The sequence below is a fragment of the Rhagoletis zephyria genome, unplaced genomic scaffold (genome assembly GCF_001687245.7).
Source record: "Rhagoletis zephyria isolate East Lansing unplaced genomic scaffold, Rhagoletis_zephyria_1.1 Rzeph_scaffold_04206, whole genome shotgun sequence".
Lineage (NCBI taxonomy): Eukaryota > Metazoa > Arthropoda > Insecta > Diptera > Tephritidae > Rhagoletis > Rhagoletis zephyria.
In genome coordinates this window covers 1-24,638 of record NW_016161289.1, presented here as the reverse complement: position 1 = coordinate 24,638, position 24,638 = coordinate 1, and the positions used below count along the sequence as shown (strand labels likewise).

The following is a 24,638-nucleotide window of genomic DNA, read 5'->3' as shown; positions in this document are numbered from 1 at the left end:
GCTGGAGCTGCGTAGTCAGCTCCGCTTAGGGTAACCCAACTTCAACCTGGCTAATGTCGGTGGTTGGCACGCTACTATAGAAAAACCCGACAGCTCAAGACAGGTCGCTAGTTCAGAACAAAGGATGGCTAAAAATGTTCGCCCCTCGAAGCAGGCTTATTACGATAAGAAAGCTTCCACTGAGGGCCTGTTTAGTATTGTGGAAGAACAGGCTAGGTCAATAAAACCGGCGGGCACTGCACCAAAGAGTCAACGATCTGCCGAAAAACAATGTTCGGAGAGGCTAACCGGTTTGGGGTCGCTATTCTACGAGGAAGAAGGCTTCTCTCCAATAACAACGAGGGTGAAGAGGTGTCGAGGAGGCAGATGCGGATGTCACGATGGTGGAGGTTGGGCGGACAGATTCGCATGAAGCTGATCCAAATAAACCCTCACCACTCTAGATGCCCATCTGCGAATTTTCTGGTACGTCTGGCTGCCGGTGGACTCTACGTTGCCCTCATACAAGAGCCATGAATACAATGCAATAAAATCTGCGTTCTCAGGATGAAGGGTTTTAAGCGGATTGTTGCAAAAGCATAGCATCAACATCTTCTTGCTTCTGAATAGCCTCTGCCTAGAAACAGCAACTGGTTATCTGCAGTAACGTGAACGCCCACAACAGGTTGTGGGGAAGCACCGACACTAACAATAGAGGTAACTAATTACTAGACTTTATTCTGGAAAACAAACTTAGTATAATAAATTTAGGCTCAGAGCCGACCTTCATAACAAAAACCAGAAAAGAAATTTTGGATATAACCCTGACTTGCGACCTAATTGCCAACAACGTTTTAAGAGATGAAGAGTTTCGAATGAAAAGTCTTACTCTGATCATCGTTATATTGAACATGAAATAGATCTTACAACTCCCCAAGTTAGCAAGTTTAGAAACATACGAAATACCGAATAGGGAGTTTACAACAATAAAATAAGGACTTAACTGCCAGAGATTCATTCCCGGGTTCCCACCACGCGTGAGGAACTGAACGGGTTGATTAACAATGTAAAGCTATGAATAGTTCTCTGGCAGCCGGATTTTCGGTGGTTTGACGCAGACGGAAAACAAAACCACCCTGGTGGACAAGGTTATTATCCTCGTTACATGAATCGAATAGGACACTGTTCAATAGGGCCAATGCCATGAGCACGTCCGAAGACTGGGGAGCCTACGATGTAGGTTAGTACGAGTGTGTGGGTCAAATTTACAAACCACTCTAGTCAGCCAAACCAACAAGTAATTTTATTGAATTTGTGACCAAAACGTATTAACTTTAACCCACTGTAAAAAGTTTGATTTCTATTTAGTACCCAAAACCTCCTTGATTTTGACTATCCCAACACGTTTGAACATTTCCATAGTTTGTTTGGACCCTAATATGGTGCATTTGTGTGTAAATTTGTAGTTTAGCTGTTAGAATGTCTTTGGTGAAATTCGCTTAGTGCTGATTTGTTTGGATTTTACGAGTTAGTTGGATTTTACGCAAATGTGATATGTACATATAAATAGTTATAGGCAGGTAGATATGTATGTAGTCGGTGCTATTTATGATATGAATGCAAATGTGCTTTATGATAGTAGCAAATATGTATGTATGTTTTTATGCTTATGGATAGGTATGTAATATGTAAATTTCGTTCTTTCCTTGAAATTCTCAAATGTGTTATTCCAATATTTATGTTACTTTCGTTAAGTACGTATTTGTTTTTTGTCATTCTACGCGCACATTCATGCATGCATCTAAAATGCTTCAATTCGAGAGCTTACGCTGCTGTTTACTTATCTATTCTGACTCATACTTATGCTTAACCCATTATACTGGTCGATGCATAACTGCCACTAATTAATGGTTCACGCGAATTGACGGATGTATTGGATGGATCCAAATGATGTGTCTCATTGGAGAGTGTAAATTCCGTTGACGTTTCGACAGAGTCATGTTGACTTTGTGTCTGTTCATGGCGACGCGGTTTGGCGGTGATTGTGGCATCTTTGCCACTTGGCGTGACGCCATCCGCATGTGAGGCTGGGTAGCTGGAAACGCGCTTAAGCGACTGATCGAGTTGATTGTGGCAATAGCAGGAAAAGTATGAGAAAAGTGAAATAAAAAAATGTTATCGAAAATATTTATAATTTAAGACGTGTGTAAATAAATTTAAAAATGATTATTATAAGAGTTGTTTAAGTACAGGCAAATGTTTGTAAAATTTAGTTGCTGAAAGTAATGAAATCTTATGCACACACTACACTCGAAAAAAATATTTCAAGGAATAATGCCTCGTTTACATTATGCAGGAAGCATGCGAATACAACTGTCATAGTGTAGCAGCCAATCCACTGTAATGTCAGTGCTTTTAGTGCCTCATACATATGTATGTACATTAGAGTGATCCAAAAGCAGTAAAGTCGGAATTTTAATTCCGCCACCTCCTAGGATTATTTTATACCGAAAAAATATAAAACAGTTTTCCACGTATTTTATATGGGGAAAAACAACTTTTCGTAGAAATGGTACAAAACGATTGAAAATCCAATATTGATATATAATTGTTTATTTAACCATTTTTCAAAACTAAAGATTTTTTATTGGTCCCACATTGCATTTTCTAGGGGTTTGGAGGACCTATAAAATATATTTGCCATGAAAAAATGGCCAAAGAAATAATTGGGTATTATTATTGGGCATCTCCTGTAGGGAAACAAAGTTTTCACATTGGAAATAACTGATTTTCAAGAATTCTATATCATTTCCATGAAAAGTTGTTTTTTCCCCATATAAAATACATGGAAAATTTTGAGCGCTTTGAGCACTCCCTAAGATTTTTTTGATTTCAAAATAAAAATATAGGGGTATATTTTTTGATATAGAACAATCCTAGGAGCGGCGGCCTTAAAATTACGACTTTGCATTTTCGCATGCATTTTTGGACCACACTAATGTACTGTATATATGTATGCAAACACTTTTTTAATTAAATCAATAAATTTTCAGGATGAAAGACCTAGACCTGTACAGTAAACCCTCCAAATTCTTAGGTAATATTTTATGGTCATATTAAGTTTGCAGTTTTTCGACTGAGTGTTTTTAGAATAAGGGGAAGAAAAGATTAAAATTCATATCGGAGCCAAATAAGTAGTTTGGGATCATATAGTAAAATTTCAGTAGGAATAATTTTGTGAAACATTTTAACCCATTAGATCCCTCACGAAAGGGTTGCTGTGACCTCTTTTTTTTGGAGAGATTGAATAAAATGGCAGCTGAGTGGTCGCTAGAGGGTTAACATTTTGTAGAAAACTATTCCTAGTGAAATTTTACTAAATGTACCCAGACTACATATTTCGCTAGGGTATGCATTTTAACGTTTTTCCCACTTATTTCACTAGTGGTATTCTCAGACACAGTACACCCCAAAAATGCTGCTACACTGTGTTATAAGTCTTTTCATATTAATTATGAGTGGGAAACAATATTTTAAGCCTTAAAGTACGGGGCTGGCTCAGGACAATTTCGAGACTTGTTCAGGACTAGCTCGTGATCATTTAGAGCCCAGTTCATTACCAGTTCGGGAGAATTTCGATACTAGTTCGCGATTTTCGAACACAATCTTTGGGATCTTATTGTACTAATTTTGTTTTATAATAAATGAAAATGAAATGAAATGAATAAAAAATCAAGTCCTGAACTAGTCTCGAAATGTCCAACGCTAGCTTGGCTCACTGGGCTATTGGCATAATGTAAACGGAGCATAATACTTATGATTACAAACAAAATTTGAAGTCTAATGATAGCTAAACGGGTTGTGATGGCCAATTAAATAGAATTTAGTAATATCTATGTTTTAGAGAAATTAATAATTTATGAAATGTTTGTCGTTATTTTTTATTTCGATGAATGCTAATTTAAATCAACTAAAGCGCTAAGTACTACTGGAAATTCAATTAGGGACGGTAATTATGATAAACTTTTACAAATTGCGTTGTATGTAAATTGAAAGATATATTCCAATCGTTTGCGTAATTGGTGACGGAAAAATCAACTTTTGGTCAGAGAACTGCTTCTGTACTAAAGTATTCTTTCAGGGCGATTTCATTCCAAAATTCAGTTTTTACCACTCTTTGAGTTTTCACGGTACAGCGTAACATCAATTCAACCAAAATGACGAAAATATGTTTAACAAAAGTATAAAAAAGCCATTACTAATTTCCGTCTCTTTTTTCTACAAATGAAAGTGGTAACTACCAAGTAAGTAACAATAACAACACTATGTGCACATACGACTTTATGTGCTGCATTCGTCCGGTTCGTTCGTTCGGTTGTACCAGTACAGTTGCTCCAATACTATCTAGTAGAAATATACAAAACCTTGTCGTTCAATGCTGCCTCAGCCGTTCCATTGGCAGTGGATATGGATTCGTTAACGGGACAGATATTCTTACTCGATGAAAACTTCTTGCGCTTCTTTTTCAAAGCGGCTATGGCAGTGAGACCTTAAGAAAAATCAAATTATTTACTCAAATAAATAACACTTGTGAAATCAACTCTGTTTTTTTTGTTTTTTTTTTACTAAGTAACTGACAAAAATAACCAAAATCAAATTGATTAATTTACCGGTTGTTGTATGAAAGAAATGCGAAGCACCGTTACCACCATTGCTGCTGACACTATTACCGCTGCCGCTATTCAAGCTGCTGCTGTGATCCTTCATGAATATGCCACCATGTATGCCGGCGCTGTGTGTCGGCGTGTGTGCATTGGCACGATGACTGCCTGTCGTAGTCGTTTCGCCACTGCTGCTCATGTAATGCTGCGCAGAATTCTGTGCATATGTGACGCGCACCTGGCCATGAACTGGCGACGAATTGGCCGAGGAATTGCACATGGAGTCTTCCGATTTGGAGCGGCCTAGCATTTTTGAGACATTTCCCACTTTGGCGGCCTCGATGAGTGTACCTGCGATTGGAAAGAAAATAGTGAAAATATCAAAAAGAACAAGTTCGATGGGTGCCGAAGCTGGCGCCGATTGTATCCTTCTATTCAAATAATCCGCTGATGGAGTGATAGCCTCTGGAAGAGAGGTCCAGCTAATATTTTTTTGAATGGCTCGTGTATGAGTGTTAAACCGATAAGAAGGGTGTACTCTGGAAGCCAAGGGCCGTAAAGAGCGCTATGACTCATCGGAGTACTTCCAAACCCGAGGGCACAGTAACATTGCAGGAAACTGCATGGCTCATGCATTGGCTAAGCAGGACACCATTGAGTTCAATCTCCTCAGAGCAAGGCTATAGGAGTTCCTGTGACAACCTGTGGACTGTGCTGGATAGAACCGCGCTCACAGAAGCTTCTGCAGCTGGCTAAGCACCAACCATCGCTTTTATCAGGTGTCCTGATCGGGAAGTATACATTAGGAACCCTTAAGGTACGACTTAATTTCGTTTCGAAGCCCTGTTACCGTATTTGTTTGGAGGATTAAGAGGTGGAATCATTTGAGCATTTTTTTCTCAGTTGCCCTGCTTACGCAAGATTATGGATTAAATATCTTGGCAAGAGTTCCAGCAACACTCCCGAGGAGTGAACATAAGCTGCCTGCGGAATTTTATTTTAAACGCACACCGCTTAACAATTTCCTAAGGATTATCCTGCTACCAGAAAAAAGCGTGTTTACGCATTTAAGTTGCCCTAAGGACCACTCCAAACAAAGCGCTAGAGGTGTTAACGAATTTGCCCGCAATAAACCTGGTGGGAAAATACATGAACGCCGCTGCGGCGCTCAGACTAAAAAGTATGGTGCGGTTCGGCCACGCTTAAATACTGCACACTCTGGGTAGTTACAACCAAGAAGTTGACTACTCCGTCTTTAAGCCCACCTGCTATAGGCGCTTTAAAACGAGCATCCCGTCAAGAAGAGAATGGCATACAGCAAGGCAATGAACGCGGTAGTACTAAGATGGAGGGTTGCATACGAATGCTTCGCAAGGTCAGCCAAATATGCAGCAGAGAGTTGGTTATTTTAACCGACTGCCACAGCAACCTAACCTAATCTATATGGCAGCTTAAGTTCGTGTTTTTTCCTTTCACCAACTCTTCTGTTTAGATCACCGCCGTTTGAGTGCGAAGTGGTCAACCCGGATATAAGAAGAAGAATAAAAGGTCAAGAAAGATTATATGATAATAAATGGACCTTTGGCTGCTCCAAGCTGGGCTTTACGAAAAGTGGAAAATTCCTGGCGCCGTGCTAGCTTATGCAATTTAGCAACCTGTCTGAGTATTTCCCTGGCGCTTCCAGAATTAAAACGGTTGAGCTGAACATCATTCGCGGAGAACAATTCTTTATTGGCTGATACCGTCTGAACTTATACCAGTACATTAAAAGTCATCTCACAGATCCTTATGTGGAGCCGTATTGAATGAAGTTGTCCCATAAATGTTGTCATCGAGATGATGTGAAAATGTCCTGCGCAGCAGTAATCAATTCTTCATATGCTCACTCAAATCTCATCTCTCTTTAGTCCAATCCTTATAAAATAGCCCACTTTATGCGCTTAATGGACTCAATGAACTAATCTGCTACAGCAACAAATTTCTTCTCATACCAACTGCATCAGCTGTTTTCCGAAAGGTAATAGGTGTCGAAAAGTGTCGAAACGCCTTCCGCCCTGAGGGAATCCATATGAAACTAAACGAACCTACCATTCCTGAAAGAGCCGATAATGGGGCAAAGTACTATGTGATCACGATCAGAGTAGGGGTTCGAAATTAAAATTACGCTTTTTGAATCCTGATCCTTACGAATGGTACTTTTTAGTTTTTGCTCTAGACACTGTTAGCTTTGGGACGCCAAACTAAAGCGATCTGCCTGCTTTAGATAAAACAAAGTTGAATGGTGAAGCAGAGCTGGTAAATATAGGAGCATCTGCACGATTTGTCCATGAACATTAAGATAATAGATTTGTTCCACTGGCTACTTGTAGAAAAGCTCGAGCAAAGTTCAAACTGTGAGCGTATATCAAATAAACTCTAAAGCTTACTTGTGGAACGCGTATGTATAACTCGAAGTGACTTCAAGTAGCTTGTGGAACAAGCCTAATATTCAGCCTCATTGCGTAAGTCGTAAATTAGGCTGAATTGTACGACTCGACAACATTAGCATTGTCTACTGTCGTGCTGAAATAAGTAAACGACGAAAATTGTGGAAAACTATGCAGTGCTGCCAAGTTCTTCCGTTTTAATACACTAGTCGAGTGGAAGTTTTAGGCAATGACGCTAAATTTTCGATACGATTCAACTCTCGAAAAACGACTTGCATTCNTTGACTCGAAGAACTCTCGCAGACTGGCTGAAATGAAAGGCTTTATGACACCAACAAGATCTTGATGGGCTTCCAAAACGTTACTACATATCGAGCCCTTACCGTAAAAATAATGTAAGCAGTTAAGGCTCGATATATATACATAATTAATTTATAATGTGATTCCTACTTGCTACCTCGCCTGCTTACCCCAACGCTTCTTGTGGCCGGCAATGCGCTTATTGTGCGGTTTCAATGCCGATTTATTATATTTTGTTGTCGTTTGTATTGTGGTTGTTGTTGTCGTAGTGCCATTTGTTGGCGATTCCTTGCCGCTTGTCTGACCATTCTGTTGATTTTTGTGTATGAAATTTGAATTGAAAAGATTCGATAGTGTGTTACTAAGTATTTCATGTTGTGTATCGAAATTGTCCAGCGATGTGGAGAATTCCGCTACCGGCGCCAATGAACCGGTAGAACCAGGTGGCGCAATATTAAAGCCTTTCATAAGCCGGCGCTCCTTTTGACGGTTCTTCTTGCCACCACCACCTGTATGAGAAAAGAAAAAGAGAGAGAAAGCAAAAATTAATTTGTGCACTTAAAACAGTAAAAGTCTCCGCTCACCGCCTTGTCCCGCAGAAACGTTGGTATCCATGCCACTATTCTTCAAAATTTCCACTAATTCGCAACGGAATGCCGATATATCCTGTTTGATTTCGTTCACGTCATCTTCGGTGACACCCTGCGACTCGGCCTTGCGTTGCTCCACGGTCACATACCGACGCACTAAATTGCGCATTATTTGCTGGCATGGTTAAGCAATTAAATTATTTTTTAGTAAGTCAAACTTTAATATACGTCACTATATATATATTACCTGATATTTGAAATCGCGATCACTCGCCTGCTGCGCTTTACGCTATTTAGAAGATGAAGAGAGTATAGCTGTGCTATTTTTCTCACAATATAAAATAGGTATTTCTCACTCACCCGTATTGTCTTTAAATGCTCACGTCTGGCAGCCGAAGAGCCACTGCAAAATACTCTACGCGCCCACTTGAACACATACCATATGGATTTTGGAGTTGGTATAATATTGAATGGTGGTGGGCAGGTGCCACCTTCCTCAAAGTAACTTATCCACAATTTGGAACGCGCAAATTTCCATTCAACATCAGCACGCTCCTGAAAATTTAAGTAACAGTAACAGGAGTTGAAGCTCGGTTTGCTTAAGAGTAAAAAGTACAAATCAGTTATCGCCTGAGTAACAACTACGCATCGTTTTAGTACCATAAATCTCGCGCGGGTTCTAACCGGACAATATCCAGTTAGAATCGCTACTAACCGCGTATTTTAAGGTCTGGGTTTTCCTAATAGGTCGCTCTGATTTGGGTTGAGATCCCACTGCAGATTGAGGGTATTGTGGAACCCTCTTTCACTAACTCACAAGCATTCTCATTTCCGGCAATATCGCGATAGCCAAATTAAGTCTTCTTCAAACTAACGACATTGTGCGACAATTTTATGAAAGTATACATATCCAGTAATAAAACAGCGTCGACGGCTATACAGATGGTTCCAAGTCATCAGTAGTGACAGAAACAGTAGAATATCTTCTGTGCGGTTGTTCTGCCTTCTTTAGTGCTCAAATTCTAACAAAATTACGCCCGCGGAAAACTACCGACAAGCTATGCCTTTTTGCTCTCTCATGCTCTCTTTTTAGATTTAATGGAAAGTTGCGAACACTCATCTCACCCACCAAACAATCAAAGGTGCTAATAATAACTACCGTGCAATGGTTTAAGTCAGGTTCTCTTGACTCGACGTATGAACAGATTTCTGATTAGATTTATATCGGTACACATTGGCCTCGCAAATTCAAAAAAGGTTAGGTTAGAAGATATTCCAGTAGACTTCGGGCGCCTGGACTACACATTCCCGCCTACTGGACTAAAGAAACCCTCAAGGGGTGTATGAGAGGATGATGGCTCCAAGTTGGAAGTGAGGGTAGAAAGTGGGTTATACCCGCAAGAACTATCACTTAGCCTTAGTTTTCGTCTACCAGATATCTGTAGCGTTTTTCAAGCTGAAGCGATGCTGCAAGGTGGCTGATCGATTCTCTTTTTAGTTTGCATGCGGCAACTATCTTTTCTGATAGCCAGGCAGCTATTAAAGTAGTTAACTATGACAAATGTACATCGAAGATTGATAATGAAACGTAGACGTACTCCAAACGAGCTGACAAGGAGTTAGGTACCTAATGTTGCATGGGTGCCAGGCCATAACGATATACCGGGCAACTGTGTTCCGGATAAACTGGAAGGGACATGAACCTTACTGTCTGCAATGAGTATCACTCGTAATGCGGGTATTTCGCTATCTTGCTGCAAACTCTGGCTGGAAAATAATTTTATCGAACGGAAAAATACGAGGTGGGTGCAGGATAGCAAAATATATGTATCTGGAGTAAATTGGATAAGCGTAGATCTCGCCCTCTCCTTAGCTTGGCGCGACCACTGCTCCGAAAGGTAATCGCATTTCTCACCGGGTACTGCCTGAAGGGAACCCACGCGGATAGAATGGATTTGCAGCCAAACGACTACGCTCATATCTGCCGTGATGAGGAGGAAATCTGTCCCGCTTTGTCGACGCTCGTTCCTCCACTATTCTTTTGTCGGACTGAACTGGATTATAGCCAGTATTTACGACTTTTTGCGCTTCATCAGAACTACGAATTGGTTCCATTTCCATTTCCATGTCTCTAATATGGCATCACATGGTTGCCTAAGTGTGCCCTTTTCCTGTGCGGGATGAGGACAGCCAAGATAACCTAACCTAAGCTACTTAATTCCATCTAAGCTTAGTACTTAATTCCATCGCAAGCTGTACGTGTATACATGTTTCAGAGGCACCAACAGTACTTACCGATATAAGTTGATATGAATGATTCATCATAGCAATAAGTAGATTCAGCAGCACCACAATGTTGATAACGGAATATGTGCCAAACATTAGCATGCCCCAGAAACGTGTGAAAATCTTAATGCCATCCAACTCAAAGCTATCCAAATCGATTAGACCAAAAACAGCCCAGAAAAGTGTCTGTGTGGTTTCGAAGAGGCTGAAAATGCAAGAGAACAGGATTAGGATAATTAACGAATCAAAATTTTGAAAGCTTTAAACGCTTACTTCGAAAAGCGCCGCCAAACGATGCAAGCATTCGGATCTGTGGTTCCGTTCATGGTGATAAGTACATTCGAGGGCGAAACTTCAGGGCACCGTTTCTTCTCCAAATCTGCGTAGTACCTATGTATTTTGGTTGGATGAATAAATTAGTTATATCCAACTTCATTTCAGCTTTTATTTACACTTTTCACTCACCACAACAATTGATTCAGACCACTGCCGAAGGCGAATAGCACGAGTACGTACAAAAAGAAAAACTTCATGATATCCATAACCATACGCGACAGGGACACTTGCAGTGGTCCCAAATGTGGATTCACCGAAAAGATGTATACCAATTTGAGGCTACTGAAAATGTTTGCCGCACTAAAGAGTCCTTCCGAAATGAGCATTGGATCCCATGTGTCCCAACGCTCACGCGGCAAATCAGTGGCATGCGGATTAATGATCATTTCTTTTTGCACCTATGGGAAAAGCGTGGGAGAAAAATAATTTTTAGAAAGAGTTAATAAATACATATATGCAGAAGATAGAAAACTTTTTAGTTAAAGCTAAAAATAACCACCTGAAAGAAAGACACCACACGTAATGCCACTGTGGCCACATAGAGTGAATTCGTTACGAAATCGATGACATTCCACATATCGTTGAGATACTCTTGCAGACCAACATCCCACAGCTGCTTGACCTCGCTCCAAATTAGACCTGAAGTGGAATATTTTTTAAGAAATGAATAAAACAGGACCACAACAACAAAATCGATGAAAAGTTCCTTCCAGCAATAAGTTTTTTTTTTAATTAAATAAAAATGAGGAAAATAATAAAAATAAATAAAAAGGAAATTAAATAAAAAAAAGGGAAAATAAAGCAAACAGATATAAAAATATTTTTAAAAATTTTATGAAATTAAAATAATTTTTTACCTCTTAAAAAAATACAATAAAAAAAAAATAACCAGATAAAAATTAAATCAGAAAAGAAGAAAATAGTACTTAAAAATTAAATAAAAAAATTCGTTTTCAAAACGAAATCTAAAAATAAAATTAAGAAAAGGCAAATACAAAAACAAAAGAAATATATTCATATTTTTAAAACAATAAAATCTAAGAATTAAAAGAAAATTAAATTAGCAAAAGAAAAAAATAATAAACTAGAAAAAATAAATATAATAAGGTTCTAAAAAATAAAAGAAATTGAAAAAATATGTTTATTTTTTAAACAATAAAATCTAAAAATAAAAGAAAGTTAAAGAAAAAAATATTAATTTAAAAACATATTCTTCCTTGAACAAAAATCATCTAAACATTAAAGAAAATTTAATCAAGAAAGAAAAATACTAAATTAAAAAACAAACAAAAAATACATAAAATACGTTTCTACAAATTAAATGTAATTAAAAAATATATATTTTTCTTTCTTAAACAATAAGATCTAAAACTTAAAACAAAATTAAATTAAATAAGCAAAAAATGAAAAAAAAAATTAAAACAAATTTAAAAAGATATACAAAAATTCCGCTGTCCGAAAACTCGAAAACGGATCTCTCGAATAGCGGGCCTGTGCTTTGCTCACTCGGCAATCCGAGTGGTGGAGAGACGCGAGATGAATGATATATAAGTGCTTTCTCTAAAAATAGCTTTTCGTCACAAATAGCTTTTCAGCAGTAGTCCGCCAACATATGACCATTCCAAACGCCCAGATATCTCTTTTAACTTCCTTCTAAATCCTTGTGGCGTTTTTCGCTCTTCACTAAAATAACCCCAAACAGGAATGGGGTGGATCCAATATGGTGCAATGTTTTTAAAATAATTGCTGTATTTCCATTTCAAATTCGTTAACAGCCGCCTCAAAAACTTATATAAATAAATAGGTACTAAATTTTATGAGATCGCCTCATTGAGTCCGCCATTTTAAATTTTGAAAATGACTGACTTTCATCGATTTTATTTGTGTGCTTCTGTGTAATTGATTGCGCGAACTTGTACGGGTAGAGAATTGTCTAAACTTACCGCTAACCCAGGCCAATATCAGCCATTCGATAAACGTCGGTTTCGCGCCACGCTTTGTAGGCACCTCCTCCACTTGTGCGATGATGTTGTTCGTATCGCTCCAAAACCAGCCACCAATGAATGTTTCGATGCGTTGTGAAGCGAGCATCAGTAGAACTGTTTGAAACAGAAGGAAAATTTTGGAATTGGTAGTATAGTGATAAGGTATTTGGAACTTACATAGAAATGTAAAGTAGGAGGCACTGTGGCATATGAATTTGATAAATGGTTTACGCATAGTCTGTCCAATACTGGAGTAGGGTGCCAAAATGTAGGCCCACGAGAAGATGGGAAACATTATGCCTGTTAGGAATACAAAAATATTTATGCGTATTTAGAAAAATGATTTAAGGCCTTAGGCTTTATTGCTACAATTACTAAGTACCAACTTTATTATCGCAACTCACCAATTCTTATAATATCCAACGCCTGCAGAGCCATATTTTTACGCCGAAATCCCGGTAGACCCTCATACCAAATACTGGCTAAAAGTTGTTGAACATTTGAGTGTGCCACAAATTTTTTCTGACGCAACTTTATAGCCAATTTCAAACGATTCAAATGCATACGTTCGCCATGTTCATAGATTGGACCGGTGGGATCGTGATTTAATAGGATTTCCAATTCGTGTGAGGTGCGTGTATGATCAAGCAAAGCGGTGGCAAAGTCTTGGCATTGTTTGCGCAATTCCTGATATTCATTCTGAAAGAGCAAAGTTTCATTACTACAAAAAAAAGAAAGGACACAATTTCGTAAGCCAGCCGATTGGTTGCGCTGCCTATGCGCTTCAAGGACATGGAGTTCAAAACGACCACAAATTGCTTTTTTGCTTGTAGATATTAAAAAGCTACGCACCTTAAATTCGTGTTCGAGGAAACTTAAACGTCTCAATTCCCAGGATAATTCAAATGCAGTTAAAATAGGATCCTTCGACGACAATGCAATGAGGCTTGGACTGGCCAGTGCACGATAGGCGTTGATGCGAGAACGTGAGTGTCGCAGTGAATCTTCTTGGCGTGATTGAACACATTCGTCACAGCCGCATCTGAAATGAAATGCGGAGGCCTGAATGAGTACTTGGTTTCCTATACTTCTACCTCACCGCTTATTAGACTTAAAGAATAATCGAATGTCCAACGTTAACGAAAGCACAATGGTCCCAACACAATTTACCCAGACTAATTGCATTTGCCGCGGGGATTACATTTGCCGCAGAGAATATTTGTAAAGGTAATTCTGTATTCCGCTAATAAGTGTGTAGTGCCAGAAGCATTATTTACGACTGCCAGAATACGGCACTCCGGACCGCGACTAGACTAGAATTCTGATGTCGCCACAATACCTCCTGCACGACGAGACCCAGATACTTTCCATTAGGGAGCATAACACAATGCTCTGCAAGCCAAGTTCCTAGTAGGCTGCCATAGACACGGGCACCCGAACAGACAACTGCTTGCAGAAGAGCCCTCGCCAACATACGACGGAACAAGTCCAGAGGTTTATAAAACAACCAATGGAACCAACTGCATACCTACTGGCATTCACAGAAAGTAGGTCTCGAGTTACATAGACTGTCAACCTTTGAATACCGCTTTGGGCACACAACCCAACCACCCGACGTGGATGGGACAGAACCTTGTCTGGTTCGGGAGACCCGCACCAACTTCGCTCTGGATATTGCAACAGGCTAAACTCGTACCTGAGCAGAGTGAACGAAGATCTGCCCACCAGTGCCCGGCATGCGGAGAGTCGCCACGGCACCATGACGTAATCCATGGGAAAACAATTTTAGCCGGGTGCGACGTAACAGATCATAGGTTCTACCTTCTGGTCAACTGGCGTCAATAAGGAACGCCAAGTGAAGCCAAGTCACTCTTCATAGGAAATTTTTAACACCCCTCCGTCATTGATGTTGGGTATCATATCGAAAAGTGCCAGAGCTGGAGCACACCCATCCATGGCCCAGCCAGCGTAGGTGTTGTCACCTAATTCACTGTACTATGTCGACGTTGCTGTTAACCTTATACATCTAATCGGTTTCGGTACTCGCCGATTTTTCTATTTATTTTCGTGAAGACAGAACCAACGGCGCGCTTATTGAGGTACGCCAGTCGCGCCAGTGTAGATTCCTATAAAAAATTTTATCTGAGCGCTTCAGTTTAACATATATTCTGTTAGATATAGGTCCATTATCAAGTATGAGCGGTCTGATCGTAGAATCCTCCCCAGTGAAAAAAACACAAGACAGCCGAGGAGATATGAGTCTGGGTTACTGATTGTATATTTAAGGAAAGTGTTATTAGAAAAAAATTGTATGTAGATCGGATCAGTATTTGAACCTGAATTCTTTCGGACTTAAACCACATTACTGGAGATCAAATATGTATGTGGTTTCATATCAAAGGCTTTGGTAATCATCTTACTTAGGATATTGATCCTACAACAGCTTACAGTAGATGATAGTACCAGAAAAAAAATAAATGTTTTTATATAAAGTGTGTCTGCTACATACCTTACATCATGCGGCATTGGCAGTACGGCTCCGCGATCTAATAATATTTTGATTATTTCATAGTTATCACGATGTGCCGCCAAAATAAGTGGCGTAATATCGGGTGTGAATGTTGAAGTGTCCTCCGATTGGGATTCCCAGCTCTATGAATGAAAAAATTTTCAAAATAAACATACATACAAACGACTACATATAAGAGCAAATCTCACGAGTTGTGTTTTTTTTTAATTGTCACTTACGTCTCTCGCCAGAAAATGCGCTAAAAAAGAATTTCTTGCATTTATTTCAATAAATGGAGTTGCAGAAATAAGTTAAAAAAATAAATAATGAACTATGAAACAGTTTTTTTAGCCTCAAAACGTTTATTTTGGCAAAAAAGTACCGAAATTACTAATTTTTTTTATTGCCACTCAAAATGTCATAGTTTTCTTTTTTAATAACTTTGAAAAGTTTTCATATAGAATGTTCATATTAGAGGCAAGGAAAGCTGGCATCAAATAAAACATATATGCGAAGTTTAAAAAGTGTGCCACCAAATTTAAAAAATGGCTGCAGCTATTTTGTGATTTTTGAAATTTAACGATTTTTTCATTTTAAAAGTTTAAAATGCTTCAAAATATTAAGATTTAACGGCGAAAATATTGTTTTTGTCAAAGCGAAAAATTTTAAAGTAATAAAACTAGTGTGCGACCAAATGAAAACGAGTTAAATTGATTATAAGATGACGATGATTTTCGTAGCGAAAATTCCAAATTTTAAAATTTTTATTGGCGCACTCGAAATGCGTTTTAACATTGTTGTATATATGAAGAAATTAATCTATGTATATATTCCTGCAGAATACGGCGTGCAAATATTCCATGGCAATATTTAATTATTTTTAAATAATATCACTTTTAAGTTAAGGCGTGCGAGTAAGCGTATTAGCACGCTGTATATGGTGCTACGGGTGGTATACGTTACATACACAACTACGGGTATATGAGCACGAGCTGTTTTTTTGGCTTTGTTTAGATATCGTTTTTAAGTTTTATTTTTTTTATTTCGAAATTGTAGTCAAAATTAAATCTTATTCTTTATGCAAAAATGAAGATAATGCACTATCCAAGGTACATAAGTGTGCCGCCATTTTTGCCAAAAAAACACGTTCGTTTTTTTTTAAATGTTACAACTCGTGAGATTTGCTCATATGTACAAGCATATTGAAATAATCTAAATCTGTAATTACACCTACATGATTTCCCTCCGTATGAAAAGTGACATTCTCGTGATCCAACAGCACTTCCACAGCTTCCACGAACTCCTCCGATATTGAGTGCAACAGCGCATCCTTGGTGTCAACATTATAACTGATGAGTAGTTCGACCATTTCCAAATTCTCATTATCGATGGCCATGAGGAGAGCAGTGCGTCCCAATGGATCCACACAATTGACATTGATGTAATCAGTGTCCTGTGCCTTTTGTAGCATTCTAAAAATGTAAAAACCAAAAACAAAAAAAAAATAAAAATAACAAATTCATTGAGTTGCAACCGGAAAATTTGTGCAGCAAATGTGAGGGCCACCAGACGGAAGATGTGATGTACGAGCATTGAAATTCAGGTTAAATATAAGTAAATGTGGATCAGGTACACATTTACATATGTACATACCTACATAGGTATGTAGGTAAATGAGTAAATCGACTAACCTTCGCGTACCCGCCATATCACCACGCTCCACCGCCAATAGAAACTTCTTCTCCTCCAAGGTTAACTGGCGTATCTCCTGATGCGGCCGCACTATGTTCTCCTCCTCCATCATGCCGTGTATGCTGTGACGCTGTGTGACGAGTAACGCAGATTTATGGTTAGTCAATTGTTCAAGGCCAAACACGAATGCAACATACACATAGTTTTATAAAAAAATAAACATACAAAAATGTATGTATGTATACTAGGGTGGTCCGAAAATGCATGTGGAAAAGTAAAGTCGGAATTTTACCCTGCTTTCTTTATTAGAGTTTTCCGATCGAAAAATAATTATACACCATTTATTTCCCCATTTGAAATATGCATATTTATACTATGAGCGACCGCAAAAAATTAAATTAAAAAAAGCAATTAAAAAAAAAAAACAGGCGTATACTTATTTGCTCGGTATAGAACAATTCTAAAGGGTGAGAGCATTAAAATTCCGACATTACTTTTTTTTTAACCACCCTAATGTATACACACATATTTTNAAAAAAAAAAAACAGGCGTATACTTATTTGCTCGGTATAGAACAATCCTAAAGGGTGAGAGCATTAAAATTCCGACCTTACTTTTTTTTTTACCACCCTAATGTTTACACACATATTTCTATATTTATTTGTCTTTAATGATTAACAGCTGTATGTAAACGCTCTTGCACGCGCTTTGAAGTTTTTTTTTTCGCACATGTTTCCAATTTGTTTGATGCATACATACATATGTACATACGTATGTATGTATGTATGTATGTTGCTTAAATACATATTGCGTGCACGCACTCGCACTCACCTTGACCTTTTTAGCCGGTTCAATTTGCACGGTCACGTGACTGTTGCTGTTGTCATTACCGCCACCGCCCAAAAGGCCGCCAACTCCACCGTTGCCTCCACCAACGCCACTGCCGTTGATCCTCTTCTCACCATCCAGTGCATCTGTACCGTTTTTGATTTTGCTTAAAATTGGCGCTAGCACTGATTTTCTACGCGCCGGACTCACAAAATGCAACTTTTTTCCTTCGTCTGTGGAGATAAAATGAAAGAACAAAAAAAAAAAAGAAAAAATAAATTGCTTTATAAATTTTAAATCCTCTTTTACGAGTATTTTTACTGTATTTTATTGCCATGAATGCATAAAGGTTAGTAAAAAAGTTAGAGATGCAGCATTAAGCCATGACAATGCTTTTAATTTATTATTTCAACATTCGTGCATAGGATCGTTTTGTTTTTTTTTTTCGTTTTACAATTTATTGGGAAAGTTCAGGGTTAGGTACTCTTTTTAGCCATCTGATGGTTAGTTTAGGTTAGGTTAACGGGTTCTCCACAGCAATCGAAAATCTGCCATCTACTGTTTCGTTTCAAAAATTTAACGATCGCTAGAAATAAAAGAATTTGGGGTTTAGTAGCATTACAAGATACTCTATAGGGGCTTTCAACAATGTCCTCGCGTATGCGAATGCCTCAGCTCGGACGTACTTGCGGATGGATAAAGCTCTGGTTAGGCTTATCCACCAATTGCTTACCAGTAGGTTGGTGAGCTCGGAACTGGGAGGGGCTAGGCTCATCCACCAATTGCCTATCAGCAGAGGGTGAGGCGACTCGCAGAGCTTCAAATAGTACAATGGAGTGCGGAGCCATGCATAAGCGGAGCTCTAGGCTGTTCCCTATGGAAGCTCTGAACGCGATTTTACATCTGCAACACCTTCCTGTTCGAAGGTGAACCGGAGGAGGTCAAAGGATCTCTTTAGGTTTCAAAAAGCCCAACTCAACCGTCAAATCAAATACAACACTATACCCTTACTCTGGCACTGGCTACTTGGAAGATGATGAGGTAGAATCATTGCAACTTTTTCTCTCAAGCGGTTCTGCTTTTGCGACGCTGCGCATTTTGTTATTTTATGAAGCTTTTTGAATCTATGTTTTTTTTTAACGATTAAGGCCTATTATATATGTATTTAAGTATGCCTATCAATAATACATATGTTAAGTTAGTTCACTTTGAAAGTTAGTATTTTAGTTATTATGGTTTGGTACTTTATGGTTTGAATTATAGCAACATACATAAATAATAAAATATCTACTGTTTTTTTCTTGCATACTTTACCAGAACTAATAGAAAGCTCCGCGATGTATTGAGTGCGGGAAAATGTGTGGGTAGATAAATTGTGTTTGTATGTATGCCGATAAGATGTAATTTTGTGTATTAGGGGCATATATTACTTTTTATGTGCCTTTTAGATATCTGTTGAAATAAAAAAAAATATTAAAAAGTGAATAAGTAATCAAATGATATATGAATGGCAATGATAAATAAATAGTAAGTTCAAAAAGGGGTAATTAGGGAAAGTAATTTTTTTTTATTATATGTAATTTGTATAAGCGCGAATAATTTGTATAAGGGTACGTTCACACAGAAAGTGGGGCTGAGCCGAGCGAAGCCGTTCCGAGCTGAGTGAAGTTTTCAAATTGCTATAGCTATGTGAATGCGTTCATACAGCAAGCTTTTTCCGAAGCTTTTTGGCGCTGAAAGCAAAGCAGTTTTTGATTTTGAAATTTCTATTTAATTTTTCAGCTTCATGACGCTTTTCTGCAAACAAGATATCGAAATATTCAAATAAAAACGAATTTTACAACTAATCTTTTGAATAAAATTGAGCAAATATTTTTGCCGCTTTTCATTGACAGGAAATTTTATGGTATCTTTGCAGTCGAGTCCATGAGAAAAGCTCCGCTTCGCTTCTTTCAGTGCGCACACTAACAGCTTCGCTTTGTTCCGCCGCCGCTCGGCTTTCTGTGTGAACACACCTTAAGTCTTCAAATATTTACCAATACAGAAATTTCATAACGAATATTTGTAAATTCGAAAGGGAAACGTTTTTTCATTAAGAGTCCAACTTAAAGTTATTTCATTGATTTACTAGCAAATATTCAGTGTAGTTCAATTAAAAAAATCATTTTTCACTTAAATTGCTTTGCTTAAATTGGCTGTTACTTAATATTGCTTTGAAGGTATTTATAAATTAGGCAGATTTTTTAATATTGCCAAAAATTTAGTTTCAGGTTTTAATGGAAGATAAATATATGGTATTTGAATAATTTTTTGCGCACAGTACCAAAAACGACAAATATTGAACTAATGCACCTTTGAAGAAAGTGCTTGATGTCTAGAATTGAGCCATAAGATAATAAATTGATTTTCCGAAATACTTTTCATTTGGTACCAATCTTGTAATGTTTAATTTAATTTCAATATTTTAATGTTTTACTATTTAAATTGGTGACAAGTAAATAGTATAAAATATTTATAAATCAAAGATTACTAAGTTTATCTTATCAATTTAATTGAATTAAATTTTTCAATTAGGTAGCAAACCACCTCAAAAATATTTTCGCCAGCAAACTTTCTTAAACCGCTTTAGTTTGATACCAACATAATAATATTTACTTTATCTTATCAATTAAATTAAATTAAATTTTTCGAAACAGTTGGCAACCCCCTTCAAAATCATTTTTGACTATAACCCTTCTTAAACATTTTTAGTTTTTGTACCCGTAATGAAATATTTAATTACTCTTATCATTTTAATTAGAATCCATTTTTAAAACAGGTGGCAACCCGCATAAAAAATATGTTCGGCAGTAAACTTTATAAACTCTTCAGTTTGACACCCATAATGTAATATTTAATTTATTTTATCAATTAAATTAAAGTAAGTACACAAATATATGACAATCCTCCTTGGATATATTTTCGGTTGTAAGCATTATTCAATTTCTTTCTTTTGATACCCATTCTGCAATATTTACGTTATGTTTTAAATTTACTTAGACTGAAATTTTCAAACTGATGGCAACTCTTTATTTTCTTTATCCATCTGGGTATTATTTCGATAAACTGTCATATATCTTCCAATTGAATGAACCGATGGTAACAAACTGTATATGTATAACACAACCTTCTCTGTGTACTTCCCTGCAACTTCCGTTAAATCGGTTCAGTAGTTTTTACGTGATACGCGCACGAAAAAACGGCAAAAGGTTTATTATACATACATACATATATTTATACTCCTATATGGATATGCAGTCAGCGTAAAAAATATGCATACCCTAACATTTTGACGATTTGAATTATTTATATTTTCCATACCAAATTTTTCTTATTTTGTTATTAAAAATTTTCATCGAAATTTAAAATTTTTCAATTAAATTTTTTAATAGCCTATTGAAACTTGCACTAAAATTTAATGGCCTACAAAACTGCATACTCAAAATTTTTCTATGAAATCGAATTGAAAAATTTAAAATTTCCATGAAAATTTTAATGAAAAAATACGAAAAAAATTTGGTATGGTAAATATAAATAAATAAAATCGTCAAATTGAAAAATTTTAAACTTCGAGGTATTTATTGCATTTTCCTAAGTTCGGTACGAAATTAAAAAATTGATTTTTGTAGTTTACGCTGTCGAATGAATTCTATTTTTAAACAAAACTAAGAAAAAGGTGCTATGGAAAATATAAATAAATAAAATCGTCAATACGTCTGGGTATGCATATTTTTGACGCTGACTGTAGATTTATAAAATAAATTTATAATTTATAATTTATAATTTTATAATTAATAGTTTTCGGTTGAATTTATGTTCGGGCGAAACTCAGGATAAGGCTGGCTATTTCCAGAAACTAATATCAGCGAAAAATTCTTCAAATAAATTTGCATACATATATGTATGTATAAACATATGTATGTATGTGTGAACAACTTTTACCTTGATGTGTTGTTCAAAACAAATTTATTTTGATACTTTAAAGAGATTTTAACTTGTTATGCATTTCATATGAGTGTGCATGGCGTAACTAAGAGCAGTCCGAAGGTTTTCATATATATGAAAATTGTGATTAACTTTGTTGGGGGGTACGATTGTCAACAAACATACTAATACAATTAATAGAGTATTTGCACATTAACATACATATGTACATACACACCTACATCCATCATGTCAATAAATCAAAATAGCTGCATATAAATACAATCAAATGATTGAAAAGAGTAATTTATGCAGTCATACTATTTTCACATACATAATAATTTCACATATACGCATGTACATATGTACGTACATATGTATGTATGAATGCAAACATATTTCAAATGAATGCATACAAGGTATGTATGTACATATACATTTATATATGTATAAGAACTGTTGATAATATTTTGCACTATCGTCAATACAACACCCCAACGCAGCAAAGTTTGAAAATCTGGGTCAATTGTTGCATTCTTGTTTGTGTTCGTACGACTTTAGGTGGCAAGTGTGTGTGTGCCAGTTTTTGGCATTTAATTTGAAATGACATTGAGTCGGTTACTCGTTGTATGCGGTACAATGCCAAAATGACCTTTGACTTTAACGTCTTTTTAATGCGCGCATGTGTGAGAGTGTGTAGAAAGGCATAAAAAAAAAAAAAAAAAAAAGCAAAACACTTCATACATACAAGTATCATTTGAGCTCATGAAGAAGGTGAAGCAGATGAATGAACGTCACTTAATTGAGTTAGCAACTATGCAATATTTTGTTAAAAAAGTAAGCCAGGAAAAACAAGGATAAGTGGCAGATGTTTCATTATAAGTTAACGAGGATACGAAAGATTACGATAGCAGATGGGATAGAGGGCATGCTTTATTTAACCTGGCCTATACTCCCGATATACACCAAGAAAGTAATATATATGCCACGCCAATATTTAATTATTTTTATTTTTAGAGTCCGGCCGATTAATCGGCATCGGCATCGGCTAGTATCGGCACAAAATTGGGCATCGGCATCGGCATCGGCCTTTTTTCGCCGATTCTTTGGAATTTCTTATCATATCGAGCTCTAACCGGCAAAATAACGGAAGCGACATATTTTTCAAAATTTTATTTTTGATGCAGAAATGCATCTTGATGCTCTAAGAATATTTCTGCATCAAAAAGAAAATGTTGAAAAAAATGTCGCTTACGTTAGTTTGGCGGTTAGGGCTCGATATGTACAGGTGAAGCGAAAATGATTTTTTTTTTCGATGAATGTGCTTCACGTTTTTTCCATACAAAGGCATGCCTTGTTCGACAATTTTCTCTTATATGGCGGACACTGCCAGCAAAACAAAATTGACAAAAATTAACGGGATTTTATAGCAGCTTGAATTTTGCACTTCATTCATTATACAATAATTAAATGCTCTACAAAACTGCATATCAAAATTCTGATTAAATCGTTTGTAATTTTGGTGAAAATATGCAGAATTTTTCTAATTTTTTTTACAAAGGTTGAAATCTGAATTTATACTATAATTTATGCTTTTATTTGTATACCAGCTAGACATTTATAGAAAAAAAAAATAAACATATATGTACATATATTTTTACACATAAAGTACAAAACCGCGTAGCAACAAAATGCAAAACCGCGTATGTAAGGTTGCATCAATTATTTTCTAGAGATAGAGAGATTTCAAAAAATGGTTCTCTTTATTATAAAGTAATCGCTTTTCTGGCTAGTATATTTCAGGACGAATGGATAAGCATTGAGCCAAGAGCTTGTGTGAGCGAATCCAATTTTTGACAGCAAATGTCAGTTACGCAGTTTTGCAGAATGACGATACGCGGTTTTGTACTTTAAGCGACGATATGTACATATGTATGCACATACAGTCAGTCAATAAAGTTTAGTGACAGCGAATTTTTTACAATACGGGCAACTCTTATTTAAATATTTTATTTTTCGCTAATTTTTTATAAAAATATATGGTTAATTCTACAACAAAAACCCCAAAAATCAAAGTTCTAAACCTTGTGCAAAATTAAAGAAAATTCTGCAAAATTACATTCAAATATTGCACTTTTTATTTACGCTCTCTAGAAAAAAGTTGAGTATGCAATTTTTTAGCCCATTCCATTTTAGTATAATAAAGTGCAAGTATGAGGAAGCTAGGACTTACCATTCCATTATAACGGTACTTTCGAAAAATGAAAAAACTACGATATTTCACTAAATATTAGATCCAAATTGTTGAGAATTAGTATGTGGAGTAGAATTTTAGTAAAAAATAATATTATTATGAAATTTTTGGAAAATGGGCGTGAACCCGCCCACTTATGATGAAATGCTGTATCTCACTAGCCGCTTCACCAATCATTACCAAACTCGATGTGAGCCTTGCCTAGGGTGTAGCTAAGAAATCTGTTGAAAATCTTTGAAATCGGGCAATAACCACCTACACTTGCCATATAACGGTAATTTACAGAAACACGAAAACTGCGGTAAATCTACGGTTACTACTGAAGCTAATTCACTTAAAATCGATGGCTGCAATAACTACTTAGTATAAAACTATTAGTATATATTTGTTGAGTTTTCATTTAAATACAATTTCACGATGGAATCTTGTTCTTAATTCCATAAATACATACGATTTTTAACCGATTTCCAAAAAAGGAGGAGGTTATCAGTTCGTTGGAATATTTTTATTTTTTTTTTTAATTTTTTAATTTTTTTTTTTTTATTTGGACCAGGTCATATATATATGGGGCATTTCACCTCAAGTGACCCAACTTTTGAAATCTATGTCTTCCGATCGGGATGAAATTTGCACCAAGGTTNTCAAACGGCCATTTTTTCGGATCCATATAACTAATTACCTATTGTATTTAGAAAATTTTTTCAGGAATGTTTTCGATAGATTTCTCTTCAGTCTTTACAAATTTTATTTTTTTTAATTAAAATGAATTTTTTAAAATTTATTTTTTTAAATAAAAAATAATTTTTATGTTTTTTTTCAAAAAGGGGTA

General features: G+C 36.6%; 1 protein-coding gene across 1 annotated transcript; it reads right to left on the bottom strand.

The window, feature by feature from the left end:
- Window positions 1-1,816: 1,816 nt before the first annotated feature.
- On the bottom strand, window positions 1,817-17,668 carry Trpgamma (Transient receptor potential cation channel gamma). Its single transcript, XM_017625740.1, has 19 exons — window positions 17,596-17,668; window positions 16,764-16,894; window positions 16,307-16,544; window positions 15,073-15,215; window positions 13,416-13,605; window positions 12,968-13,262; window positions 12,741-12,863; window positions 12,522-12,677; window positions 11,078-11,217; window positions 10,708-10,976; window positions 10,516-10,632; window positions 10,252-10,447; window positions 8,317-8,511; window positions 8,204-8,245; window positions 7,951-8,131; window positions 7,537-7,875; window positions 4,650-4,991; window positions 4,404-4,528; window positions 1,817-2,094 (listed from the first exon to the last, which is right to left on the bottom strand). The coding sequence occupies exons 2-19, from the start codon at window positions 16,874-16,876 to the stop codon at window positions 1,846-1,848; spliced, it is 3,453 nt and encodes a 1,150-aa protein (XP_017481229.1). The 5' UTR covers window positions 16,877-16,894; window positions 17,596-17,668; the 3' UTR covers window positions 1,817-1,845.
- Window positions 17,669-24,638: the final 6,970 nt, after the last annotated feature.